This window comes from Malaclemys terrapin, chromosome 7 (assembly GCF_027887155.1).
Source record: "Malaclemys terrapin pileata isolate rMalTer1 chromosome 7, rMalTer1.hap1, whole genome shotgun sequence".
In the NCBI taxonomy this organism is placed as follows: domain Eukaryota; kingdom Metazoa; phylum Chordata; order Testudines; family Emydidae; genus Malaclemys; species Malaclemys terrapin.
Window position 1 is genome coordinate 125,052,235 of NC_071511.1, and position 26,829 is coordinate 125,079,063.

The window sequence follows — 26,829 nt, forward strand, 5'->3', positions numbered from 1 at the left end:
CACTGCCCTTGTCCCCACCTCCGGACTTCTCAGGCCTCGTCTACCTGGGAAAGTTGCACTGGTGTCCTTTGAATGGTTTTTAAATCGGTTTCATTTAAACAGATCCTGCAGGCTGGATTCTGGTTTGATTTAAGAGCCACTTGTTTCCATTTAGCTGGAGTCAATTCCCGATTGACCTAAAGTGAAGTAAGCGGATTGGAAACTGACAAAAGAGCGTCCACACACGGGTATACACTAGTCTAATGAAACTGGTTTAAAATCCCACCTGCAAACTGGCCTCAGGATACTTTCCTGGCCCTCATTACTGTCGTGCCTGCGAACCTCATAATCTTTACCAGATTTATCCACCCCACCCCTGCGAGGCAGGCCTGGACTCTGGCTCAGGTCTGAGCCCAAACCCTCTTTCTGTCCACACACAAACCAGTCTGACTGAGGTCAGCAAGCACTCAGGGCCCCGTCCTAGGACCCTGTATGGGGGGTCAGAGCCCGAGTCCCGCTGCGACTCAGGTCCGAGCCCCATCAGTTTGCCGTGTGTCCGCATCTCAAGCCGCAGCCCCGAGTCAGGCGGTCTGCGTGGTGCAGGCCAGCGTTCGCACAGTTCTGAGCCCCGGGGCCAGCAGCCGCACACCCAGGGCTAGCTGCAGTGCGGATGCAGTGCCCGAGCCCGGGGCCCACAGCCCTGGGGAGGGGACATACCCACAGCTTGTCTGGGGCAGGGGGACGAGCGGCTGTGGCCTGCCATGGGCTGGGGGTCAGACTGGAGGATCACGGTCCCATCTGGCCTGAGCCCTTTGCCAACAGGGCCAGAGCCCCAGCCCCTCTTTAAACCTCTCCTGGCAGCTGCCCCCGGCCGGAGTCTCCCACCCCCAGGGGCCGGGCAGGTCTCCCCAGCCAGGGGCCGCTTGGCTAGCGGGGTGTCCGGTTACAGCGGGCCGGGCTGGCGGGGCTCCAGGCGAGCTGCTGAGCGCTCGGGCTCCGGCCGGGGAGTCGCGTTTCACTCTGACATCAGCGGGGCGAGCGAGCCCGCTGGAAAAGCCACTCGGCCGGCGGGGCCCCCCAGCGCAGCCACCCGGCGCCCACCCAGGTAAGGACGCGGGAGCGGGGAGTCCGGGGCGCTCAGCTCCCTGCTCCGCCGCGGAGATTCCCCCCGGCCTGCCCCCTTCCTCGCCCTGGAGAGGGGCCCATCTCACCCCCTGGCCTCTGCGCCCGGCCGAACCGGAACCCGGCTTGGAGCCGCTCCGGAGCCAGGCCTTTGCGCTCAGCCCCGTGCCCGGCTGCCTCGCCTCTCCGCTCCGGAGCGCACGGGGCGAACGCGGCTCCGCGCTCTGCCCCTGCTGGGGAACTCGGCAGCGCCCGGCGGAGCAGCGGGGAGCTCGCCCCCGACGGCTCGGGTCACAGCGGAGCTCCAGGCGCTCCGGTCGGGCCGCTGGAAGGGGGTGTGTCTGGGGCGGGTGGGGGGCGCACAGCTGTGGGGAGCCTTTAGAGACCCAGGGTGTTGTTTATGGCCGGGGGGTTGGGGGAGTGTTGATATAACAAGGCCCCTCCCCAACCCCAGGCCTGCCACAAGCGGCTTTTCACTGCCCTGCCCGTGGGGGGTGTTACTGTGGGGGGGACTCAGGAGTTGTGAGCTCTGTACCTGGCTCCTGGAGGGGAGCGTGACCTAGTCCCAGCTGGAGACAGAGCCAGGGCACCGGGTGGGTCCTGTTCTCAGCTCCGGTTGGCAAGTGGGGTCAGAGCAGGGGCCTGGGAGCCAGGACTCCTGGGTTCTACACTCCCCGCTCTGGTCGAGTGGTCAGAGCAGGGGCCTGGGAGCCAGGATTCTCGGACTCTGTCCTTGATGTCATCTTGCTGTAGGGCCTGGGATACCTCCGGCTCATTGCAGTTTGCCCCTCAAGTGGGGAGGGTAGCGCTTCCCCATCTGAGGTGGGTTAATCCATGGACGCTTGCAAAGGGCTTTGAGATCCTCCCGGAGGAGGTGCTAGAGGAAGGGAAAGAACGGGGACTCGCTGGGGAACAGGAGGAAGTTGCAGTCCAGGAGGGGACCGGCTGGAGTCTAGCGAGAGGGAGTGAGTTGCACTGAGAGTTTTTTTCCCTCTGAAGCACTGGGCTGGGGCGAATCGCCAGGCAGGACAAAGCCACCAGCGGCAAAAGTGCCAAACAAAGCACAGGGCAAAGCGTCTGCAACATCCCTGGTGCTAGAGCAGGCCTAGGGATCCGCTGGAGGGATGGCACCGGGGGTGCATGTGGCTGGAGTGCTGCTGGCTGCATTCTGGTGACCCCTAGGAAAGGCCTTCGGGGGGCTCTGCAGCTGGCATGACTCTGGGTGCCTCAGGGCTTGTTCTGTTTCCACATGCTCAGCCTCGGCACCCTGGCAAATGTTTGAGAGCCTCAGAGGCAAAGGGACCATTTCAGCTTGGACATCTGGCCAGCTGTCCGGGGGGAAGCACCAAGGGAAACTGGGGTGCAGTGAAGTCAGAGCACAGGGGACCTCAAGAGAATTAAAAGCCTTGCTCAGCTGGGAGCAATGGTCCGGCTTTGCTCCTAGCAGCTGGTTTTGTCCAGAGATGACCCAGCCCCGTCCCTGCAGGACCAGCCGGCTCCTCTGGGCATGTTTGGATGGGGACAGAGGAAATGGGCATCGATTCTTGCAAGAGCAGCTGCTTGTGGAGGACGAAAGGTCAGCCTGGCTCTGCGGGGTGCATCTCCCCTTTGGGGCTGTCCGCTGCTGCCCGGGGGATGCAGAGATCTGGGTTAGAGATCCCACTGTGGTGGGGTGAGTGGAGCAGACACAGAGAGCGAGGAGGAGAGGTCTGCTCTATGGTCAAGTCCATGCAGGGGGCTGGGCCGCCCCACTTGTAGCTAAACCCAGCTAAGGTCCTGCTTTCCGAGCGGCGCTGAGCACCCAAAACACTCCCACTGAAGTCAATGGAAACAGGTGTGTGGCTCTGGGGAACACCCCTCTGCCCCACTCCCACCTTCAAAAACCACAACAGGAGAGACACATTTAAGGCACCCATCACCGGGGTGGCTGGGCGCCCTCCTGTGTCTCTGTGATCCTGGGGGAGAAGGAATTGCTTCTCCGATGCCTCCAGCTAAGTAGCTGGGTCCATTGATCCTAAGAGAACATTGCAGTTCCCGGGTGATCTCAAAGCTGGCTTCGAGCAGCAATGTGTCCTGGACAGGAGGGAGGTGAAGTACCCCCTAGGTCGCATTATCTCCGTGTCACACATGGGCAAACTGAGGCTCAGCAGGGACGGGCCCAGGCTGCTAGTCGCTTGCACTAACCATTAGCCCACACTCCCCCAGTGCCACGAATCTCCGTCTATTTAGCCTACTGAAGGGAAGATTAAGGGGCGACTTGATACAGCCACGTGCCGTGGGCAGGGGAGGAGGGAAGATGGCCGATGGCAGAAGACGCTTTCATCTAGCGTAGATGATCCAATTCAAAGGGAGATGCACATTTCTAACAGGCAGGGGGATTAGCCATCAGAACAGGGACGTGGTAGATTCTCCGTGGCCTGGAGTCTTTAATTGGAGGTTGGCTGTTTTTCTAAAGGACAAGTTGGAGCTCAGACAGCTGTTTCTGGGCTGGAGATAGGAACCACTGGCTGAAATTGGCCTGGGCGAGGCAGGATGTCAGATCAAGCAATTGTAATGGGCCCGTCTGTCCTGAATCAAAATAAATCTAGGACTGAACCCCAGGGGTGGCCTGCACTGCTAACGCTGGCTGGCCAAACCATTTCAAAGAATTTGAAAGCCCATCACCCGCCCGGAAAGGAAATACACTATTGATGGTTTCCTGAGAACTAGAGGAACTGTGCTCCTGCTACAAGATTGGGAATAAGACACCTTTCCTATCACTTCTCTCTTCCAAACCACCACACTTTCATTTGTCCTCCCCCAGGGGCCCTTCCTCCTTCCCTCTTTGGAGAAGACCCATGGGACACCGTGGGATGCAGGGGCGGCTCCAGGCACCAGCGCTCCAAGCACGTGCCTGGGGCAGCAAGCCACAGGGGGCACCCTGGCAGTCCCTGCGAGGGCGGCAGTCAGGCTGCCTTCGGCGGCGCGCCTGCGGGAGGTCCGCTGGATCGTGGATTTGGTGGTAATTCGGCGGCAGGTACGCTGAAGCCACGGGACCGGCGGACCTCCCACAGGCATGCCGCTGAATCCGTGGGACCGGGGACCTCCCGCAGGCACGCCACCGAAGGCAGCCTGCCTGCCGTGCTTGGGGCGGCAAAAAAGCTAGAGCCGCCCCTGGTGGGATGCTGATCAGACCCAAATGTCTGAATGGCCAGAGATCTGCTCCGTGCTTTGCACCACCCCAGGCAGAAGCATCTCCCTGTGCTCTAGTAACCTAGCTCGCTTTCCTTGCAGGCCTGAATGGCTTCTTGGCTTTGAAGAGGGAGAGGCTGCCCTAGGCTCCAGTCTCTAAGTGATGGTGGCGACCGGACTCCAAGACCCAGACAGCCCGTGAGAATGTCCAAACCTGCCAACCCGACCCCCTCTCCACTCCTCTTTCTCTTGTTGTGTTTGAGCTGGGCCCTGACATGGCCCTGCGGGGCGCTGCCCAGTGCCCCGGACTATCTGCAGCGCGGCTGGCAAAGGCTGCTGGAGGAAGGAGAGAGCTGCTCGGACTGCAGCCCGGAGGAATGCCCCACCCCCCGGGGATGCCTGGCAGGCCTGGTGCGGGACCCGTGCGACTGCTGCTGGGAGTGTGCCAACCTGGAGGGGCAGATCTGCGACCTGGACAACACCAATCACTTCTACGGGAAGTGCGGGGACCACCTGGAGTGCAAGCTGGACACGGGGGACCTCCGGAAGGGCGAGGTGCCCGAGCCCCAGTGCGCTTGCCTCTCCAGCCAGACCCTGTGCGGCTCTGATGGGAAGACCTACACCCAGATCTGCAAGTTCCAGGAGGTGTTTCATGCCCATCCCGAGGCAAATCTCACCGTGGCCCACGAGGGACCCTGTGAATCAGGTAGTGTCTGGGGTCAAACCCCTTTCCCTCCAATGCCTTTCTTTCAGCCTTCCCCTGCATGCCAGCCAAAAAGCCAGGGGTACATTCCATGCGCCAGACCAGGAGTCCCAATAACAATGGGAGCTGTAGGTCTCTTTCAGATGGGAAACCGAGGCACAGAGAGATGAAGTGACACACTCAAGGTCACGCTGGAAGCCTGTAGCAGAGCAGTGATTTAACCGTCCTGCTTCTCCAGTGTAGCACAGCAAATAGTCCCCAGTGGAAATCTGCAGCGACCTTTGCCAAGTTCTTCCCAGAAATTCTGGGAAGATCTCTGGGGGTTTTCAGAAGCTAATACACTCAAAACACATGTGAAAATTTCAGGGAGTCGTTAGCGAATTCTTGGGTTTATTACTGACTAGTTTTAAATCAAGCTGACTTATTTCACCCTCACTTGTCATTGCAAACAGAAATAGCTGCCCTACCCCTCAGTCTTCCTGGGATTTTCCAATCGCTCCTGGAAATGGGAATTTGAGCTGCTTTAATCTGGTTTTCTGACTTGTTTTAATTTACTTTTTAAAAGCCATCTCTAGTTTGTCGGGTAGGTTCTGGAAGGAGACTAGGAGAAATATACACCATTCCACACTATAGCCTGAGGTGAACGCTGTTTTTTTTTTTTTATATTTCCAGTATTTTCTGTCAAATTTGCTTTCATTAAAAAATCCAACATTTCTATCCTTTTTTATTGTGAAGAAAGCCTCCATTGAGCTGTTGCATGCAGATAGACACTGAAACAATCCCGCTAAGAAAGAGATGGGTCTGCCCTCATTTGGTGTAATGGGGTGTTCACTCTGAAACCTAGTGCCAGCAGTTTACACCTCCAACTATACTAATTACTTCACAGCTTATTCCCTTCACAGTACCCTCCCTCTAACATGCTTTATCTTGTGAGATCTGATTTCTTGGCAAGGATACTCCACAGGAATGTGGCTGCATGCTCCAAACGAGGCAAATAACTGACTCTTCTTCCAGTTGCTTGCAGCTGTGTCTGTCCTCAGCATGTTTAGGTAGGTAGTTTGATTTATAAAAATACGAATAAAGATCTGCCGATCTGAGATTGTGAGAGCCCCTGACACAGGCTACAAAAATAAACCAATACCAGCAGCTAACCCCTCACCCCCGGCAGCCTCTTCAGAAAACTGCCCTGCCCACGGTTCGGCCCTTCCCAAGCCCCTCCCATCGTATGTGGCAGAGACAACCCCCGGTCTTGGAGAGATGCAGCAGCCCCACCCTCGCCCTCTGCAAGGTCGCCTGGAGAGCTAATATCGAGTGCGCACACAAGTGGGTTCCAGGGGCCTGACATAAAAACTGGGCTATGGCTAAACACGTAACCCTGAGAGTCTCAGTTCCCCCTTTCCTGCGCTTGGAGCAGGGACAGGAGTAGGGCGGTGCCTTTACGCCACTTTCGTGCTTCCTGCATTCTAGAGCCTGCTCGGTCCTGGAAGTAAGTTAGAGGAGCCTCAGGGCTGCTCTAATTTACGTCTGCTTCCCAGGGCCTGAAGGAGCTGAGAAAAGCCGCAGTCGAGTGTGCTCCAGTCGTGCCCCCAACATGCTTTCTGTGCCCGGGTGCCAGCTCCATGTGGGCTGGGGAGGCCCCTTGCGCAGGGGCTGGGGGATTTGCCCCTCCTTTAAGCAGCCGGAGTCGTATGAAGGGGCCTTGGCATAGCCGAGAGCCTGCGCGTTATTGATCTCGTCCCCTGGAGAAGGAACTCAAATATTCCCCCGGGGGGGCTAGGAGGTGCCACCGAGACACGCCTCCTCCCACAATTCGCCCCATTGGCAGATGGAAGCCACGTCAGGTTATAATGGAGGGGCCGTGCCCCCCTCACGTCCCCTGAGATAGCTGCACTGAGAGGTTTCTGGGCTGGGCAGCCTGCTGGCCCCTTTCCTCTGGGGTCAGCAGGAGCTTGCGGGGGGCTAGGGGGTCAGGCTGGCGTTTAACGAGTCGCTTTCCAAACCTGGTGGCTTTGGAAGAATGGGGCCCTGCGCTGGAGGGAGACGTGACTGAGAAGCCCCAGGCTGCCGGGGCTTCTGCTGGGTTGTTTTTCTGCCTCGTAAATTGGCCAGACAATTTTCAAAACAAACCCACCGAAAAAGCACCCGCGGGCGTCGCTTCCCATTTCCTGGCAGGAGCTGTTGGTGGTTTGATGATCTCATTTCCCTGGAGAACTCGCACTACCAGGCGAGGATGGTACCACGTGTGCTGGTGTCATGGCTCAGCCTGAGAGAGCCTTGAAACACCCCTCCCCTCCCCCGACCCTAACATCTTGGATGGGGTCAAAATCCAACGAGTATTTTCTGCACAGACTCTGTATTTTCAGTCTCAGTCTGACTAGTGCTGGAGATTCAGCAAACCGACAGAGAGAAAGAACCAAAGCACCGTCTCTCGCAGTGAGGCAGAGTCCGAAACAGCGGCTGTCTCCGTGAGCGGGCAGAGCCCCCAGGACTGGAACGGTGCGGCGCACATCCAACAAAGGTGTCGTGGTCTTGGAGACCCCCGCCACAATCTCAGACGAGCTGTCGGGGGGGCGGGACACTTCTCCCCCAGGACCTCAACCCCTGGGGTCTGCAATGAGGCCTGGAGATCAGTTGAGCTTCTGGTTAGGGTGGAAACACAGGGCAAGAAAAGCTCTTTTTGGGGACGTTTTTAACCACGTTTTCCCCCTGTTGGCGCTGTAACCAGAAAGGCCACCCACAGGCTACTGTGACTGTTATCCTGTGTTATATGTATGGTGGGAGTAGCTTTCAGATGTGCTTGGAAAGGGCCTTGCACACAGAATCAGAGAAATGTTGGACTAGAAGGGACTTTGAGAGGTCGTCTAGTCCAGCCTCTGAACATCCCTGATTTACCTCCCTGTGACTGGGTAGGAGTGTGGCCTAGTGGACAGGGGACTGGGACTTAGGGACCTGGGTTCATCCCCTGGTTTACCGGGTGCCCTCTCAATGCCTCAGTTTCCCCAGCTGTACAATGGGGATAATTGATACTGACCGCTTTTGGGAAGCACTTTCAGCTCTAAGGATGAAAAGCGCTAGGGATTAGTATAAGCGCTTGTCTACTACAGCCGGGAGAGTCAGAGAAGTTCCAGCATTACCAGCTCCCATGCTGTTTGATATCTTACCTTCAGCCTCAGCTCCTGAAGTCAAAGGATTTTGGGAGAATCTGAGCTCTCTTTTTTTTAAAGCAAGTTTCTAGCCCTCCTGGTTGCAGACAAAAGCCTTCGAAATGCAAAAGGCGAATGAAAAACGCCCAGCCTTGATTCCTGGTTCAAAATCTCATGATTTTGGGAGAGGTCCCTCAGGATTCATTAACCTTTGGGTTTGTTGGTGCAGCGGGAAGCCAGCCAGCATGTGGCGAGGGGGTGGGGGGCAAAGCGTAGCTGGGGAAGACTAAGGTAAGTGTCGGTCTCCGGGGGCCGGCACCGGATGATTGCAGGGGTTAAACGGCTTGCACTAAGGTAGCGCGGTTGGGTGGGTAATTGAGTCTGCCTGGCCTCACGGTCGGCATGTGAAGGGCGTGACTTTGAGCGTGCGGCGACTCTGCTGAAAGCCTCGTTACAGGGGCTTTGGCTGGGAAGACCGACAAGGTCTTTAATGAGAAAGTGGCACCTGCTGAGCTGCCATCCTAACGAACGGCCGCTCCTCAAATCGCTCGGCTTGCGTTCCACCCTGGGCTTTTGCCTGCTCCCCTGGCACGTTTCGGCTGAGGCTCTCAAAGCACTTTACAGACGTTCACTAGTGAATCAGCACCTGTCTCCCCACCTAGAAAGGTTGTGACTTGCCCAAGGCCAGGCTGGGAGAACTGGGAGTGGAACCCAGGAGTCCGGACTCCCAGTCCGTTGGCCTAGCAGCTAGGAAAGATCCCCTTGCCTGTAGTGCTAACATATTCATGGGTAGACACTGATGGGGCTGAGTGGGGTTGTAACGGCCTCTGGTTCCAAATGAAATGCTCCTGAAGCCGGGAGCGGCATTGCCCCAGCGGGTGCGTTGGCCTGGGATGGAAGCAATGTGCTGCGGCCGTCTCTGGAAGAGGGATGTTCACGAAGGCGCTTCAAGGCTCCGTCCCCCTTCCGGGCCGATGGAGGGAACATGGGCAGGACTTGGGGGGAAATGCAGAATGGGCAGAGCGCCGAGGTGGGGAAAGAAGGAGGCCAGCCAGCCAAGGTGACGCGGGCTGGTGTTTGGTCCTCGGGGTGAGCTGAGCTAATGAAGGGGGGAGCGCTCCCAGCGGCCGTGGGGTGGGTTGGAGGCAGGGATTAGGCCTGGGCCTGATTCGCCTCCAGTGAAAATCAGGAATGGTTCTGGTGGTGTGAGACCGGAACGGTTCCTGGAGCAGCTAGGTCTTGGCGCTCTGCCGTCTGAGTGGGATGCTGGGCTGGGGCACGTCCGTCTGCCCTGAGGAGCGCTACGGAAGTGTCTCTGTCAGCCTGCGATCGGACCATGTATCTCCCACCCGGACGCTCTGCTGTGGGGCTGGGCCGGGCCTGCGAGGGGCTGGCCAATCGTCTGAACCAACGGGTCCCTCATCTCATCTCTCTCTCCCGCCTCCTTCCCCAGAGCCCCAGATCTTGTCTCCTCCCTACGACGTGTGGAATGTCACCGGGCAGGACGTGATCTTCGGCTGCGAGGTCTTTGCCTACCCCATGGCATCCATCGAGTGGAGGAAGGACGGCGCGGAGATCCTGCTGCCGGGAGATGACCCCCACATCTCTGTACAGGTGAGCTGCTGGATCGGAGCTCCGGGCAGTGGCTGGGGTGGGTCGCCCTGTCATCAGAGGAAACCCCAGCTCGCTGGAGGGACGGCGAACCCCTGAGCTGCAGGGCAGTGTTTTCTACCTCTCTCCTCGGCATCTCATCTCTGTACCTCCTGCCTGCAGCCGGGCTGTTGTATCCCTCTGTACTGCCACGTCCCCCGTAATCCCTTCTGTTGCTCCCCACTGGGCCCCTCGCAGCTGTCGGATTTCCCCAGGAACCCAGGTCCAGGTCACTCGCTGCTGGTTGGCTCTGTGCCTTCTCCCCCAGCGGTGCCCCCATATTTTTGTGCCCTTTGGCCAAACTGCCACGTAATCACCTGGCTGTGACGCTTTCTGTCCCCACGGCTCCACTGGCGGCCCCGCGCTTACCAGCCCAGCGATACGTCTTCTGGTGCTCGGGGAGGGCGAGCAGCCGGCTGACATTCTGTTCCCCGTAGCGCAGCAATAGGAGAACAGGGCGTGGTCAGCTTTGTTGAACCCAGTGATTAAAAGGACCACAGGCTGGTCAAACCCTAGGCCAGGTACCGGAGTCACAGGGGGGTGGACTGAGCGTGCCAGACAGGGGGAAAGTAACAGGAACAAAATGCAGCACAGCTCCAGCGGGATGTTTGGGCATTATGGGGAGAGCTTGAAAACGGTCCCGTTTCTGGGGACGGCTGAGTTAAGGGCCACGCCAAGCGAGATTGTTGGCCTGGCGCATGGTTCTGCTGAAGTTTTGCCTCCAACTGAAGCAACTCCCGTTTGACGAACGCATAGGGTGCTAGCCAATCCCACAGGCAGCTTCGTTTCCCTTCCCGCCAGAGGGAGGGGCCATGGCTCTCTGCCACAAATCGCCGTGTTTAGCAGCGGCTGTGGCCTGATCGGGTCATAACTAGACATCTGCTTCTTGCCTGAGAAGGAGAGAAACAACATGCTCTGAGCAATCTCATCACCGGGGTATCTGCCAGGTCTAAAGGATGGTTTTCATAGATTAAGGCAGAACAGACTAGATTTAACAGCCTCTCTCCTCACCGGCCACTTGCATTTCACCCCGTTAACCCCATTTGCTGCCCAATCTCTTGTGTTTGATTAAAGCATCTTCCAGCAGGCAGCCAGTCTTGATCTGAAGACGCCAAGAGACAGTGAATCCACAAGTCCCCTTGGTAGTTTGTTGCAATGGTTCATCACCCTCGCCGTTAAAAACGTGGGCCGTATTTCTCCTTTGAATTTGCCCGACTTTCATTGTCAGATTGACAGATGTTCAGGTCCAAAGGGACTGTTGTGATCCTCCAGCAAAGCAAAGACCAGAGCCCCTCAGGCTGTGGGTCCTGCACCGAGCCAGCGATCTGCGGTTAAACCTAGCCCATCTCTGGAACGTGGCTGGAGCATGTTCTTTTCTTCCACCTCAGGCAAGGGAAAAAAACCCAAACCCACCACTGGGCCACAAACGTATGCCACAGGCAGGTGAAATCAGGTCTTTTCCTGGAGTAGAGGTGGGAGCTGCAAAGCGGGGCCTTAGAGGGAGAGGAAATAGGGCCTAGTTTGGGGGGATCTCAGGGGAAATGAAGTTCTGATTCGCCCCCGTCAGCTTTGAATACCACACGAGCCTGTCTCACAAGCTGCCTGGGCGCAGAGAGGAGGACAGTGCCTTGCGGGGCTAGTTGCTTTCTTTAAAGGAGACGCGTGTGGGACAGAGAAGCGTCAGATCACTGGAAGGCCGCGGAGATGGGGGCAGGCCGGTTTCTGGGCTCGTTGAGGTTTTCCCCTCCTTGCTTGTCCAGTTTAATAGCTCAGTTGTGTTAATGACGAGCGGGAAAGGCCCTCGCCGGGTGAGAACAAGACGGGTTGCAGTGGGTAGGCAGCCAGACAAGGAAAGGCAGCGCCACGCCAAGGCTGGCCCAGACCCGTTTCCTCAGGGCTTCAGCTTTATTTCAGCCACGTGAAGCTGGAGACACTGATGTCACCTTCCCCTCATCTGGGATCTTCTGCAGGGGCCGATCGGTTCCCTCCAGAGAACATGGCTGCTGGTCACGTTGCTCTGGGGCCTTCCAGCCTGTCTCCTGGAGCTCTCCCCAAATGCGCTCCCGGTTGGCGTTTGTAATCACCCGCGTCTCAGCTGAGAACCAGCTGAGCCGCCACCGGTGAGGCTGGGCCTAGCTCCCTTTGAAGGGCCAGCTGCCCTGGGAGACTTCACCAGGCAGGGCCAGATCCCCAAAGGCATGTAGGCTCCTAACGCCCATTGAAATTGCCCAAAGTCCCCCAGGGAGCCTGTGGCAGATCAGGGAGTTGAACCCATGTCAGCCCAGTCCCAGGTTAGTGCTGTAATCACTGGCCCATCCTGCCGGTGTGAGGCCATCACGGAGATCCGGCTCAGCTTTGTGCTGGGCCCTGGGCAGTGACAGGCCCTGCCCAAGCAGCTGACAGTCTAAGCAGGCAAAGGGTGAGAGAAATGAAGTAATGTTACAGATGGGAAACTGAGGCACAGAAAGATTCAGTGACTTAGCCGAGATACGTGACAGAGGCGGGAATTGAAACTCATGAAACCCAATGCAGAGCCTTAGACCTCAGTTGCTTTTTTTAAATAACCCCTGGACTTCAGGAAGTCCTCCATGCGTTCCACTGACTGTATTTGTATCAGCCATGCACACACACTCCTGGATTTCCATCTCTGCCATGGGCAGGTAACCTGCTATGTACAGGACCTCAGCGTTGTGCACCAGAATTCACCCGGAAGCTGGTATATATGTGTCAGACAATAATAAACTGTGCATCACCAGTGAGATGCAGCCACTTCTGGGGTGGAACGCAGTGACCTTTCTGCATCATGAAGACTTGTTTAGGGTGGGCCGTGGAGGTAGAAGTAGGAGTCATGGGAGGAAATTAAGCAAAGGAAAATCGAGTCCTGCGAGGAATTACTTGCTCTCATTGAGGCTAGGTCTATACTACCCGCCTGAATCGGCGGGTAGAAATCGACCTCTTGGGGATCGATTTATCGCATCCCGTCGGGACGCGACAATCGATCCCCGAATCGGTGCTCTTACTCCACCAGCGGAGGTGGTAGTAAGCGCCGCCGACAGAAAGCCGCGGAGGTCGATTTTGCCGCCGTCCTCACAACGGGGTAAGTCGGTTGCGATACGTCGAATTCAGCTACGCTATTCACGTAGCTGAATTTGCGTATCTTAAATCGACTCCCCCCTGTAGTGTAGATGTACCCTCAGATGTTAGCCCACGGGAGGGTCGCCAGAGATAAGTGATGGATCCTTATCATTTGAGCCTCTCTTTGTGCAAGGCACTGGTGACAGACTAGCTAGAATCTGATAGGAACCGGAACGCTGGTAACCTTACGCCACTAACTACAGGCTAACAGCCGTCTGCTTCACTGGTCACCTACAGCCGCATTGAAACTGCTGCAATTCCCGGGTCTCGCTGGGATAGGACAGCACGAGGTGGGTGGAGGTGCCTGTGTCAGATAAAGTTGGGGAAAGTCACAAGGGGATGAAGGAAGGGATGCTATGGTACGACAATGGGAAGTGGGTGAGGGGAGTGCAGGGTGGTTCCCAGATCAGATAAAAATGCTGGCTGGAGATAGATGGCTCTGGACTGTCATGGAACTGGTAATCAAAAGCAATTCCAGCCTTCCCTCTGTTTGGTATCTCTTATTCCCTAGCGCAGTGTCCTGAAGGCAGCTCAGAGGCCCTGGGTTTACAGGCAGGGCAGAGCAGGGCCGACACAAACGTTCGGAGATCGATCGGTTTCTTCTGGCTTTGTGTATCCTGTTTATGCAAGGGCGGGGGGGAACCCCGGCAGAAAACCAGACTGCTGGGTGGGTTTTGCCCGGGCCCTTTTAAGTGTTTGCAGGGTTTTGGTTTTTTTAAAAGAAAGCCTCAGATTTTCACATCTGAAAAGAAATGGGCATAGTCCAGTTTGGATCCAGAGAGTCGCGTTTCCCAGCAGGCTGCGATGGAGGTCTCTGGATAGGGGTGTTGCAAGGGAGCTATTCCTGGAAACATGGCTCCCTGCCTGGCCCCAGTTACCGTTAAAGAGCCCTTCATTCGCCTACGTCCTCCAGAAATCCCCACACAATTGCTACTGCCTGCGGCTGCCAGCCAGGGGCTCTGTTTTGTAGAGCCACCACCTTTACCAGGCCACTATGCTAGGGCTGAAATGCCAGGCCTCTGCCTAGGTCTGCCTTTTGTGCTGATGCCGATGGGCTACATTCACCCTGGGGGTCACATTCCTGCCTGCCTCCGAATTACACCGGGGAGGAGGTTGGCCCCAGGAGGCTGGCCGAGACCCCTTTCCCTCGGCGCTGTCCTGGGAATGGTCTGGCAGATTCCCACAGCTGGACCCCGGCAGCCGCCGGCTTCTCACTCTGCCGTACGCCCGGCGGACGCTAGCTGAAAGTGTTTGACCCCAGTTCAGGGGCGGCCCCCAGAAGTACGAAGTGACCGGCTGGCTGCAGATCCAGGGCGTCCGGGTGACGGACGAGGGCACCTACCGCTGCTTCGCCAGGAACAGGGTTGGGGAGGTGGCTGCGCTCGCCAGCTTGACGGTGCTGACGCCGGGTAAGTGAGACGCCCCCCCGGCCAGCCCCTGCGCTTCAGGGAGCCGGGTTCTGCTTTCCTCTGGACGCTTGGCCTTCCCCAATCACCAATAAAGCTACACTGGGGGCTCGCTGCGCAGCTCGGCTAGGGGAGCTGGTGGGGGAGTGGGTTGTGGGTCCACCCTTTGTGTGGTCAGCAGGGACTTTCAACACCGCAGCAGCACTCTGCCACCTGAGATAAAGGAGGAACTCCATTCTCTGAGGCAGCCACTTGAGGGGGATGCAACACACCCCTTGCCTGGTGTCTTACCCACTCTTGACCCCTAGAGACAAGTGCGGGCTCTTAGGCCAAACTACAGAAGGATGGAGACGTGGGGCTCAGGAGAGCTCGGGAGGAGGGGGGTGCGTGCGTGCAGGAAATGTGCACACTCTGAGCTGTTGGTTCCTTTAGACAAAATCAGAATGAATATGTTATTTTTGTTTAGAAGGGCTAGAAACCCGCCTGCTTCAGGGCATCCCCCAACCACTTGCTGACAGGGGTCAGGAAGGAGCCACCCTCAGGGGCAGGTTATTCCATCATTGGCCATTGTGGGGGTTTCTTGCACCTTCTTCCGGCCACTGGGCTGCTTGGACCCATTGCTGTGAGTTAGCGGAAGCAGCTTCATATTGGGCTTGGCTTTGGGCACTAATCGACCCCGGTCGAACTTCACTGTTGGCAGCGGGATTAGCCCAGGGGTGGATTTGGCCCATTAGGATTCAGGGTGTTGAGTGGTTGGGTTAATCATCCCCAGGGGCAGGGAGAGGCGGAGGGGCCCGTGGCCCATACCGCGGAGGTTAGGTAGAACTGTACCCTTCGTCTTCTGTGCTGTCTTTCTAGATCAGCTGAACATGACGGGGCTGTCCCTGCCCAGGCCGCGCCCGGGGCCAGAGGATGACATGGAGAGTGAGGAGTCGGACGATTATTACTAACGGCTGCAGCGGGGAGGTGGGATCCAGGAGGGAGTCGTCGTCTGCCAGCCTTCCTCCTCTCCGGCAGTCCGAGGCGTGAACCTCTGGGGTGGCGTTTGGGGAGATCACCGGAGCAGACTCCTCCCCCCCACATGGAAACTCCTTCTGTATAAACAGTTTTGGGTTGAGATCTTTTGGGGTGGGGATGTCCATCTTTCAACATATCCCTTTGCTGGGTGAAGGGGGCAGCAGGAGGGTGGGGGGAGGGAGGGCTTATTAGGGGTTTACCGACTCCCAGGAGAGGTGAATGCTAACGGCACCTGGAACCGTGCAAAGAGGGTCTCCCGATTCAGAGAAGCTCAGCACACGTGCTGGCTTGGCTACGGGGGCCCAGCAAACAGGAGCTTGGCTAAGCTCCTTTCTGGCTCACCTGGTACCAACAGACCGTGGGGATCTGATCAGACACAAGCGAGCCTGGCCACTAAATGGGGATGCCACTAATTGTCCGCTCCGACGTCCGGCTACCAGCTGGTAACCAAATCAGGCCCTGACGGACCTAGCCGGGAGGTGCTCTTGGTAATCCTCAGGTGCAACTGGGCCCTTGGTCTTGGGGAGATTCGGAGCCACTCTCCTAAGACGGAGCCACCCCGTGCCAGCATTATTGGGCCCTCCGGGAGCAGAAGGACTCGCTTCCAAGGCTAGGTGCTGTCATGGTAAGGACCGACAGGCTGGTCCCCGCTGCTGGGGGGCTGGAAATGGGATTCAGATTCCAGCCCCATGCGGGGCGACACAGAGGGCTTGTCACTAACACGTGAGGATGACCACGCCCCCTTCCAAGCAGCCTGCATGTTACCCCCTCTAGCCCCCCGCTGCAGTACGGTGACAGCCAGTCCTGGGGCCACGCTGGGGCCTGCAGCTGGAATGGGCTCTCGGAGTGCTTTGATCAGCCTCCGGGGTCAGCACCCAACCGTAGAAAGGTTCCTCTCTCCTGACTCTGGGTGAGACTCTCTCTCCGGTTTATTAAACCTTTTCTCGTCTCCTCTTGTGCGTGCATGGCTTTTCTTCTCTTCCAGCCACGCTGTGGCTTCGGGAGAGAGGGGCAGGGAGGGCCAGTCCACTGCACCAGGGCTGTCCCTACCCTCAATGGTCAGGGGTTCCCATTAGAATGGCCAGTGCAGCCCTCCACCCTGTCCTTTATGGAACCGGGCCCCCCTTCTAGTCCTGGTAGAGATACTGTCGCCAACCGCGACACTGCATGGCCACTGCACCACAATGCAACATGGCCACTGGGCGACACTGCTGGAGCAGAGGGATACAATTCACGTGGTGCAGGAGAGTCCCGCATGCCAGCCTGCCTGCTGCACATGGTACCGGGACGACACGAGAGCACCCCCCAGCACGTGTTTATTGCATTTACACATGCCTAAGGGAACGCGGGTGCTTCGGCTCGTTCCACATAAGGTAGGGCTCAGGGTCTGGGACAGGTGGGGGTGGGGCTGCTCTCTGGAGGATCTTCTCCCCTCCCCACAAAGAGGTCACTGGACAGGGGTGTCTGAGGGCTAGAAACAAACTGGTCTGTGCTGGGCTGGTCACTGGCAAGTGCCGGACCCCGGCACTTCAGGAGTTCAATGTCCATTGACATCCAAAAACGCCCATTTCTGTTCACACCAGTCCTGAGCTCCTGCACCGACACATTGCTCCCAATTGCGAATGGAGATGCCGCCTGAGCGAGGACTGAGTGGGCAAAGGGGACACGACGGCCAGCTGTCCACCCAGCGCCCACTGACTTGCAATAGCAGTGAGGAGCCACTCTCAGCATGGCCAGCCCCAGGCGTGTACACACACACACACACACACACACACACACACACACACACACACACGCGCGTGCCTTCGAAGCACTCAGGGTCACATCTTCCACCTTTTCTCTGCTACCAGCAAGGTTAGAAACCTATGGTTTTTGGGGGGTAAAACGAAAATAGAGATTCTCACAAGATCACATGACTCCGGGAGCTGGGGCTTTAAGCAAAACACCCCTCCCCCACCACGAGACTTGGCAATGCTGCAGCCCCTTGCACTTTTGAAATGTGCCCCTCCCTCCGACTGGCGCCGTCAGGCAAGGTGCAGGGAGCCGGGCTGTGGCTGTCACGGCAGAAGACAGGCAGCAGGGGTGCGAGCCCTCAAGTTTCCAAACAGCAGGATCTTTTGCCAGGCCAAATTCTGTCCCGGTTTCCTCCAGCCAAGCTCTCAGTGACAGGGCTTTTGCCTGAGAAAGACTTGAGTGAAAGCTATGGGCCAGATCCGGAGTCCAGACACAGTGGTGTAAACCTGGAGCCACTCCGGAGCTCAGTGGAGTTACTCCGAATTGACACCAGTCAGGACTGGGCCCACAGGACTGGCCCTCTGCAGGGTCTGGCTCCGCAGTCTCCCCCCGGAAAGTGACTCGGATGTTGGTGCTGGTTGGAGCTTCGCTTTTCTCTCGCACCTCTGGGCTTTTTTAAGCCAATGCAGATGACGATTCCGGAGTCAAACCCGCCCAGGCAAATAAAAGAGTTTTGTGTGCAGCTGGCAGGGGAACAAAATTCCTGCAGTCAGAGCGGCTGGGCCAGCCCCGGGCCTCTCTCCTCATCCCGGCCGGGGGGGCCAAAGTCAACAGCGGCGGCAGTTCTGCCTGACCGCCGGACGCTGAACAACGCCACAGCCCCCAGTGAGCTAATCCCCCCACTCCCCCTCCGGCCCCTCTTAACAATCTCATGTGATTCAATCCGAGGGAAGGCGAGGGCTGGAAGCAAGGGCCGGTGTGCACAGGTGCTCTGCAAGATTGCCTTTGCTCATCTAGCCCTGCTAGGGCCCTCCCCATTCTCTCCCTCCGCTACGCCAGCTCTGGACTCCCCCACACCAGAGTCTGCCGATGCCCCTCGATCCCAACCAACAGCCCCCTGGCTCCTCAATCCCGGCCCGCAGCTCCCCTGCAATTCCAGCCCTGGGCTGCCCCCAGAACTTTGCCACAGCACCCCCTAGCGATGCCAGTTTCGTGCCCTGGAAACGCACCCTGCAGCCTGACTTGGGTTCGGGCCCTGGTGAGCTGGCCAAGACGGTGGCCATCACCCCTGAGAGGCCCAGCACCACCCCCTCCCTGCGACGCGACCTGCTGGGGGTCAAAGGAAACCCGGGGGAGGCTTTCCCTGGACGTCAGCGGGCGCCGGAGCGGGCTGGCCTCCTCTGAAGCGAAGCGGCTGGGATGAGGGGAGGTGACTGGCTCGCGAAGCCGGCTGCCGAGCCTGTGACTCCCCGAGAAGGAGCCAGCAGGAGCGGGCTGGGCCTCTCCCCCGGCATTAGATTGCGGAATGGGCCTCGCTGAGGTGCCTTTGATTGGAGGGATGGCTCCAAAAGCCCCCCCTCCATCCCCCCAATTCCCAGGCCTCTCTCCAAGCCGTCAGGAGTAACGGGTATGATTCATTGACAGGGGTGGGGGAGGAAGGGGAGGAGGGAGCCAGCACGGTGGGCCGGAACCGGAACAAAAACCCAGATTAAAACAGTCTGATCCATGGCTGATGGCAACAGCTCAAGGCCAGGCCTTGGTGCGAAGGGGAGGCAGGGCTGAAGGAGCAGGGAGAGAGGAGTGGGAGGATGGTTCAGTGGTTTGGGCCCTGACTTGGGACATCTGGATTCAATTCCCTGTTCTGGCATACGATTCCTGTGCAGCATTTCACTGCTCTGTGCCTCAGCAAGTGCGGGCGGGGAGGGGGGGGGGTGGGAGGGGGGGAGAGTGTTACTATTGCCAGAGGTGGCGCTAGATGCACTGGGGATTGTGATGTAGGTTCCTGTCTCCCCACTGACGTTCTGTACAGCTGCTCTAAGGCTCACACTCGGTCATTCGAGCTGGCCGAACATTTCCCGCCGGAAGGGACTGGGTGGTTTTCGTGGATGGAAAATGGCGCTTAAAGAACAACATTCCATTTTCATCCCCAACGTTCAATGAACCCTACCAGGCGTTTGCAGGTGTAAGGTAAACATTTCAGAGCTGGGATCTTTGCAAACCCCAGACCACGTTGTCAGAGCTTTCCCTTCACTTCCTCAGCGCTTTCCACGGGGGAAAAGGCCATTTCCCACCCAGCTCTGCTTATTCCATACACAGGAGGAACAAGGGCCTGGAGGCTGGATCCGACGGACCATCACCTTCTACCCCGACCAGGAGGCTGCCCTATTGACTAGGAACTGCCAGACGCTCAGAGTCTATTGGGGCACCACCCACCCTTCCCACAGGCCAGGAAGGAGGGAGAGCCTTGGACCAGTCAGGAACCAGGGCCTGCAGCAAAGCCAGGCTCCGGGCACTGGACAACCTAGGAAGTGCAGCTGGCCTGCCACAAGAGCCAGACTGACTACACTGCCTGCCTGGCTGCCGCCTGCGTCTTAAGCCCCGCTGCAGTTTGGTGGCTGCTCGCTTGTTCCCAGTGACTTGCCTCACTCCATGTCCTCGGATTCCGGCTCTGACCCCCGGGCGCTGACGCCTGCTCCAGCCACTAGGTCTGACCACCCAGGTCCCACTCATGTGACAGGAACCATCAACCTCTGTAGCTAGCCAACTACCTGGGACATGTGTGTCTTCCTCCGCCAGCCCTGTCAGTCAGACACAGCTGGTCTCTCTCCCGCAGGAGAAGAGGCTGGCCGTGCCTAGGCCGAGTCTCCATTGGGAACCAGTGTCGGGCTGAGCAACGTCCCAGCTCCTGTGGGATGGGCTAGTGGGTGGGGCACTGGAGCAGGAGCCGAGAGAGGCAGGTTCAGTTTTTGCCTGTGCCGTGGACATCCAGCATGACCTTGGGCAAGTCACGCAGGCCAGGTCTGCACTGTGCAGGACGCCTGGGTCTAGGGGATTCAGTGTTTCCAAGCCTGCATTCGAGTGTCCACACTGCATTAACAACAAGGAGTCTGGTGCCACCTTAAAGACTAACAGATTTATTTGGGCATAAGGTTTCGTGGGTAAAAACCTCACTTCTTCGGATGCACACACTGCATTGTTAACCCCGGTTTACAATTGCTGGACCTGGGTCCCACACCTGGGCGAACATGGCCATGCTACACTACAAAGACCTGCCTTGGGGCTGAGGCCTGAGCTGCGTCCACACTGCAGACCGACAGGGCTTGGACCCACATCACAGCAGGACTCGGGCTCTGACTCTCCCCACTAGAGGGGCCCTAGGTCCCAGGCTCTGAGTGACCCGAGTCAGACTGATGTGTGTGTGGACGGAATAGGGGCCCGGGCTCAGACCGGAGTCAGAGTGTGGGCTTGGGGAGCAGGGTCGACATCCCCTGAGTCGTCCGTGTGGCTCAGCTTCCCGTCTGTAACGTGGTGATAATACGTCCCAGCTGTGAGGATAAATCCATTAGTGAGCACGTGGGGCTCAGATACTATCGAGAGGAAGAGCAGCTAAGTGGATAGGCATTGGGAGGCATGTGTTATAACGGTTTGTGATTACAACCCTTCCCATCAGTCCAGCTCTTCTCCTTCCGCCGTCCCCAAACACATGGTGCGCAGCAGTTAACGTTCACCGAGCCAGGATATTCCTGGAGACCAGTGGAGACAACTTGGCTCTTTAATCTTCCTTATTGCTCCATTGCCTTCTCCGGTCCAAGTCCTTTGCAGAGGTCATTAAAAAGCAACGAAGCAACCCGAGCACTTTGTATCCTTTGCAGACAGGACCGTCAGGCAAAAATTGTGGGTCCCTCACTGGGGTTGAGAGTCAAAGGCAGTAGAAACACAATCCGTTACCGACCGAGGGTGAATCCAAACAAGGGGTAATTCTCATTGTCTCCTGAAAGGAGCTGCCGGGCGGTTTGCATCCTCATGGAAGGATTGTTCTCAAGTCACCAGTTCTCGGGAAGGGATTAGTTTCTAAACAGGCCTGAGACACCAGACCCAGCGGACCGAGCAGAGGAAACGTGCAGGAGGAACGCGCCAGCTGAGTCTAGGAGATAAACATTCCTCCCGCGATTATTTATTTATTGCTCGTTAGGTGCTGAGGAAATAACTGACCCATGCCCTGTGAGTCACAGGCGCTGCCGGCCAGCTATGCAATTAAGAGGGCAGGGGAGGGGAGGTGGAATTTTTCCACTCACAATTTTTCACTCAAATCCAGCTCAGGTCGCTAGTGACCAAGATTTGGCCCTGCCACCACAGACGGGGAGCTGGGTCTCTGATAAGGTTGGCGAATGGATGGCTCCTGTCCCAGTGGAACTACAGCTGGATTGGCCCGGTGTTAGCCAGGAGCTGGAGGCTGAGTGGGTGAGGTGAGGTGAATTCCTCCGTCATGCCCAGAAGCGACCCCTGGTGAGACGAGAACTCAGGGGCATGATCTGTGCAGGGGGAAGGTTGCATGCAGTGCACAGAGCAGGTCGCAGTCCCCAGGCGCCAACGCCAGCCCCTTTCACCAGCACGAAATTCACTTCAGCATTAAACGAGCCAACAACGTGCCCCAGATCCAGGGGCCGGTGCCCAGAATCAGTCACTGCCATGGGACTTAATTAAAGTTATTTGTTGTAACTTTCAAAAATGGTTGTTCAGCACTTGCCTGGGATCCTGCCCAGATGTTCCTGTTAACCCTTCTGCTGCTGGTTCTCCCCATGCCTGCAGTACTGCTACTGCCCACTGACGAGCCGTTGCACACCTGGGGCCCAGGCCAGTGCAGCAGGGGCACGCCCCCTGGGTGTGCCTGGCATCTTTCTCAGCACAGCAGGGGCACGCCCCCTGGGTGTGCCTGGCATCTTTCTCAGCACAGCAGGGGCACGCCCCCGGGCATATCTAGAATACTCAGCAGCCACCTAGTGGGCAATGTAAGTTACACAGGGCGCCGTGGGTGGACATTTCTCCTTCTGCACCTCTGGGAGGCCTCGATGTGTTTCTTGACGCTGGACCTTCCCGTCACGTCTCAGCTGGGTGACAATTTCCAAAGGTGCCCGGATGTGTCTGGCCCTGGTGCAGCAGCTCTCTGGGTAGAGCGGTCACCTATTCAAAACTTCCTTCCCTGGACAGATAGTCCCAGGCTAGCTGTGGGGTCATTTGTGGTGGCAAGTGAAAGCCAAGCACCCAGCTTGCCAGCCCAGCAGCCTGGAGCCAAAGCAACAGCTATGCCCAGATGTTGTGATGACGTAATGGACAGGGGTCAGGCTGGGAGCAGCCGGGGGGCGGTGGTGGGGTGGGAAAATCAATCTAACTCCCCATTAGCACTCTGCCAGCCAGTTCTGCAGAACAGGAAAATCTCCCTAGTCGGATTCAATCATATTTGCCTTGATCATGGACAGATGGCAGAGAGCGAAGTCCTCTGTCTCCCCGGGGTTGCTTAACGGGGTCGGAGATAGGCCCTTGTGGATCTAGATCATGCCAGGGTTTGGGGCTGACCCATTTCTAGGTTGCATCTCTCTTTGCCCGAAGAGCGGGACTACCCCCAGTGACAAGGTTCCCGCAAGACATGGGTTTGAGCCTCGGGGGGTGAGAGGGAACCAAAGCTGTTAGAGCTGGCCCAAGTTTTGCATTCAAAACGTTTTCGCCCCGAAAAGTGGCTTTTTGGTCACAATGAACATTTCCACTGGAAATGTTGGCTCTCTCTGAAATTTCGGGGGCTTTCACTGAAAACCCCGAAGTGACCAAATATCCCAACTTTTAGGGCCAACCCACCAAAGGTTTTTTGGTTTGGGGATTTTCAAGGGAAACCCAAAAGCTTTGGAAGACAATTTTTGATCAAAAGCAAAAGAAAAACACGGTCACTTCCATCAAAAATGTTCACAGGAATAAAAGTCACTTCCCGAGTGGGTCTGTGGATGGAGGCTCGTCTGGGCCAACTGAACCTCATGGTGCTGGAGAATTCACCCAGGAGACAGGAAAATGGGGGGGAAGGGAGGAGGTTAAGCCACTAACAAGCCACCCAAGGTTTGACTTCAACAGAAGCATGCAGGGAACCAACCCTCAGAGTGTAACGGAGACAGCAGGAGGGGAAAGTCGAATGCTGAATAAACACGTAGCAGTGAGCCAAATCCAGAAACTCAAGTGACCCCTTCTCACCCATCCTCAAATAAATCGGGGCTCGGATCCAAGGCATCCCATATTTGCAGACCTCTCATAATTAACCGGGAGGCGAGCAACAGCAGGAAAGACAGATGAACAATCCTAGTCAAGAAGCAACTGATGAGAGGAAGAGAGGAAGAACCACTTCCGAGGCATCACTTAGTCTGTGATCAGCAGGGGCTGCAAACCCACCAGGGGTTAGAACCTGACCTTGCAGCCTCAGCGGGAAGGGGAGTGCACTGCAGAGCGGCTGTGCCTGATCTGGGCTTCGTCAGCCACTCGCTCCAACAGGACAGCGTCACCGACGGGCAAGTCGCTGGCCAGACATACGGATGGGCTCTGGGGCTGGGAGTCAAGAGCCACCTTTCCGGCTGCTGCTGCCTGTCTCCTCCTGCGGATGGAAAGGCTGTCGATTGGGGTGGGGGTCATTGCTGTGTGGGGGATGCTGCTGTGATTGAAATGCCAGCACCTGCCAAATGACACCCCTAACCAAAGGGCACTGAGAGAGTCGCAGAGAACGCTCCAGCCCAGCAACCCAAGAGCTGTTTCTGGTTTCCTTCAGGCTACAACCTCAACAGCTAGGAGGGATTGTCGGGCTTGGGTCCACCTGGGCTGCTGAGGAACGTAGGCATTGCCTGATTGGATTCAGAGGAAGGTGCCAAAAACCTTGCAACAGGCAGACGGGGGATAATCTACCCTCCTGGATAGTTCCTTCCTGACCCCATGATGAGAGATTGGTTTATGCCCTGAAGCATGAAAGTTAGCCTCTTTCTTTATGTTACCTTGGTCCTGTATGAGTGCCCCAGGGAAGGGGAGAGAGAGGATTTACTCCCCCTGGTTGAACACACCAAGGAAATCCATGCCTTCTAATTTACATCAGATGTTCCAACCTGAAGGATCCCAAAGCACTTTATAGCCCATGGACCTAGTTTTCCTCTCTCACACATTGGTGTCCATCAGGAATGACTCTGCTGGAAGGGACCCTGAAAGGTCATTGAGTCCAGCCCCCTGCCTTCACTAGCAGGACCAAGTACTGAGTTTTGCCCCAGATCCCTAAGTGGCCCCCTCAAGGATTGAACTCACAACCCTGGGTTTAGCAGACCAATGCTCGAAGCACTGAGCTATCCCTGCCCCCCATGTGTTCTCCCACCCAGGGGATTTGCATTAGGAGTCAGGGAGGGGAGGCGAATTTCTATTGCAGCCATTACAACATGCCTAAAACCGCCCTTCAGTTATTGCCTGCTGCTGGGATGTAAATGATTGGCCGTTAAATAGCACCACCTACTGGCCAAGTCCCCACAGCACACTGCAACTTCATAGCAAGGGGGTGTCTAGAGAGCACCCTTGCTCTCCGGGTCTCTCCCAGCTCTTTACAAGGCAACGCATGGGACACGGACAGGGCTGGGACTGCGTTTGCATTCTCCTGAGGAGCTCTCACATTGCGACCCAGGATTATCCTCGACGTGCTACGGGACACTTAACTTCCACTGGCTCCTGTGGAACATGGCGCCTTTAACCCCGCAGCGTCTCTCTAGTGCCTCCCCCCGGGTACGTCCCAGGGACAATCAGCGCCAGGGCGGGTGTGCTGCGCCTGGCCACGGGCGGGGGGACTTCGGTTTAGCAGCACAGCAGGCGCACTCCACCCAGATGCGCCCCTGCGCGGCGTGGCAGGGGAGAGGCACCTGGATGTATTCCTGGAACGTTCCCCCACGTGGCGTGTGCCCCTGCCATGCTTGGCCGCACAGGGGCAGTCTGGCTGAAGGTTTCTAGGGTACCGAAGGCTGAGGAAGAAACCCCACAGATGGAGAGTGACTGAGCACCCTACCCCATGGGGGATAACCTGTGTGGGGCGGATAGGCCCCTTGGCTAGCTCCACACCCCCCGTTCCCAGCCAGTAGCCCCCAGACGTCATGAGAAAGGCCCTGCACATGTTATTCCAAGCCAGAAATCTCCCGAGGAAGGTTCCTGAGCTCTCCAGCCCTGAAACACAAACCCTGGGGCTCTCCCGGGCTCTCCGGTTCCCAGAGAGTTTGGAGGAACAGAGCAAATTTTCGGTGCTGATCTGATGCCAACTCAGACCCTTCTGCAAGTTGCTCATCAGTAGCAACGGGGTGAAATGTACCAGGGTACACCAGCTGCTCAGGCACCAGAGGAGGGATGGGCCCTTGGCTAAGGCTGAAGAGACCCCTCCCCACACCCCCGCACGCAGGAGCTGCAAAGAGCAAACCAGGCGCTTTCAGCGTGAGCGACTTTTTAGATCAAGGGACGGGCCATGAGACAAGATAGAGCAAAAATAAAAATCAGAGACAGACACACGTGTGTGCAACTCCTCTGGAGCATACGTCATTGCCTCTGCTTCACAACACGGCAGCTGCCCCATCAGGTCCCCTAGGAACGTAAAGGAGCAGTGGCCAGCAAACAAAATCATCACAGCTGCATATGCCACAGGTTCTATTCCTGCTTCTGCTGCCCCACTTCTTGTGAAACCTTGGGCAAGACATGTATGGGCCAGCCCTGCAGCCTTTCGTTAGGTGAGTAGCCCCGTGGATTTAAATAGGGCTACTTTCCTGAGTAAGTGCTGAATGACTGAGGGGATAGTCTTCGTGCCTCAATTTACCCATCTGCAAAGTGGGGCTAATAATACTTCTCTGCTTTGCAGGGGGGTGTATGTGGTTAAATTCACACATGAGTGTAAAGTACTTTGAGGTCCTCAAGAACTGCAAACCCTTATCCTCCATGTGTACAGCACTCACATGACATGGCCCGATCTATGGGACTTCTCTGAGCCCCTCACAATCTCCAATAGATTGATCCTCGCACACCCTGGTGAGGTAGGGCAGTGCTATGAACTCTGATTTAGAGAGAGGAAACTGAGGCACAGAGACTCACCGGGACATAATCCCAGATCTCCCAAGCAGAACACTCATGCCCTAACACCCAGACCACCTTTGCAGGCTAGGGATCACATCCCAAGAGGTGCTGCCTATATTTTAAGAAGGGGGGGAACCCCCCAAAGTTTCCCTCCCTCCCCTCAGTCTTCCAGGGAGACAAATGCTGCAGAGAGGAGTTTAAGGAGGAGTAGGGACTTGCGCCAGGGTCTCCCAAGTCCTAGGATAGTGCTCTAACCACTGAACCATTCTTCCTGACGGTCACTGCCCCTGATCATTCCACTGGTCTGACATAACCCCTGTAGTTCAAAACTAACCTACTTCAGCTCTGCCTCCTCCCTGCGCTTATTCCATCGTATCGATAACATGGGGGCGGGGGAGAACCCCCCAGACCCTCTTGTATTTGAAGCAAGCAGGCCCCTGCCGGGGCATCTGCTTTAAATAATTCAGGCACGGTGCTGCCCGAGCAGCACGGAGGCGTGCGCTCCGGTGGGTTTTAATAAACACAGCCATAATGTGACATGCAATTTATTATTAAACTTAAAGCAGAAAGAGGCGGGGAAGAGAGGAGTTTAATAAAACCGGCCGGATTCCCAATATTAGTCACAGCAAACAGATGAGGGTCTTCGGGTTTGGCTGGGCTG

At 57.0% G+C, this 26,829-nt stretch overlaps 1 protein-coding gene across 1 annotated transcript; it reads left to right on the plus strand.

Annotated features, from left to right (window-relative positions):
* Window positions 1–975: 975 nt before the first annotated feature.
* KAZALD1 (Kazal type serine peptidase inhibitor domain 1) lies at window positions 976–16,279 on the plus strand. Its single transcript, XM_054034769.1, has 5 exons — window positions 976–1,084; window positions 4,375–4,978; window positions 9,572–9,732; window positions 14,165–14,312; window positions 15,168–16,279. Exons 2-5 carry the CDS (start codon window positions 4,477–4,479, stop codon window positions 15,257–15,259), a joined length of 903 nt encoding a protein of 300 aa, XP_053890744.1. The 5' UTR covers window positions 976–1,084; window positions 4,375–4,476; the 3' UTR covers window positions 15,260–16,279.
* Window positions 16,280–26,829: the final 10,550 nt, after the last annotated feature.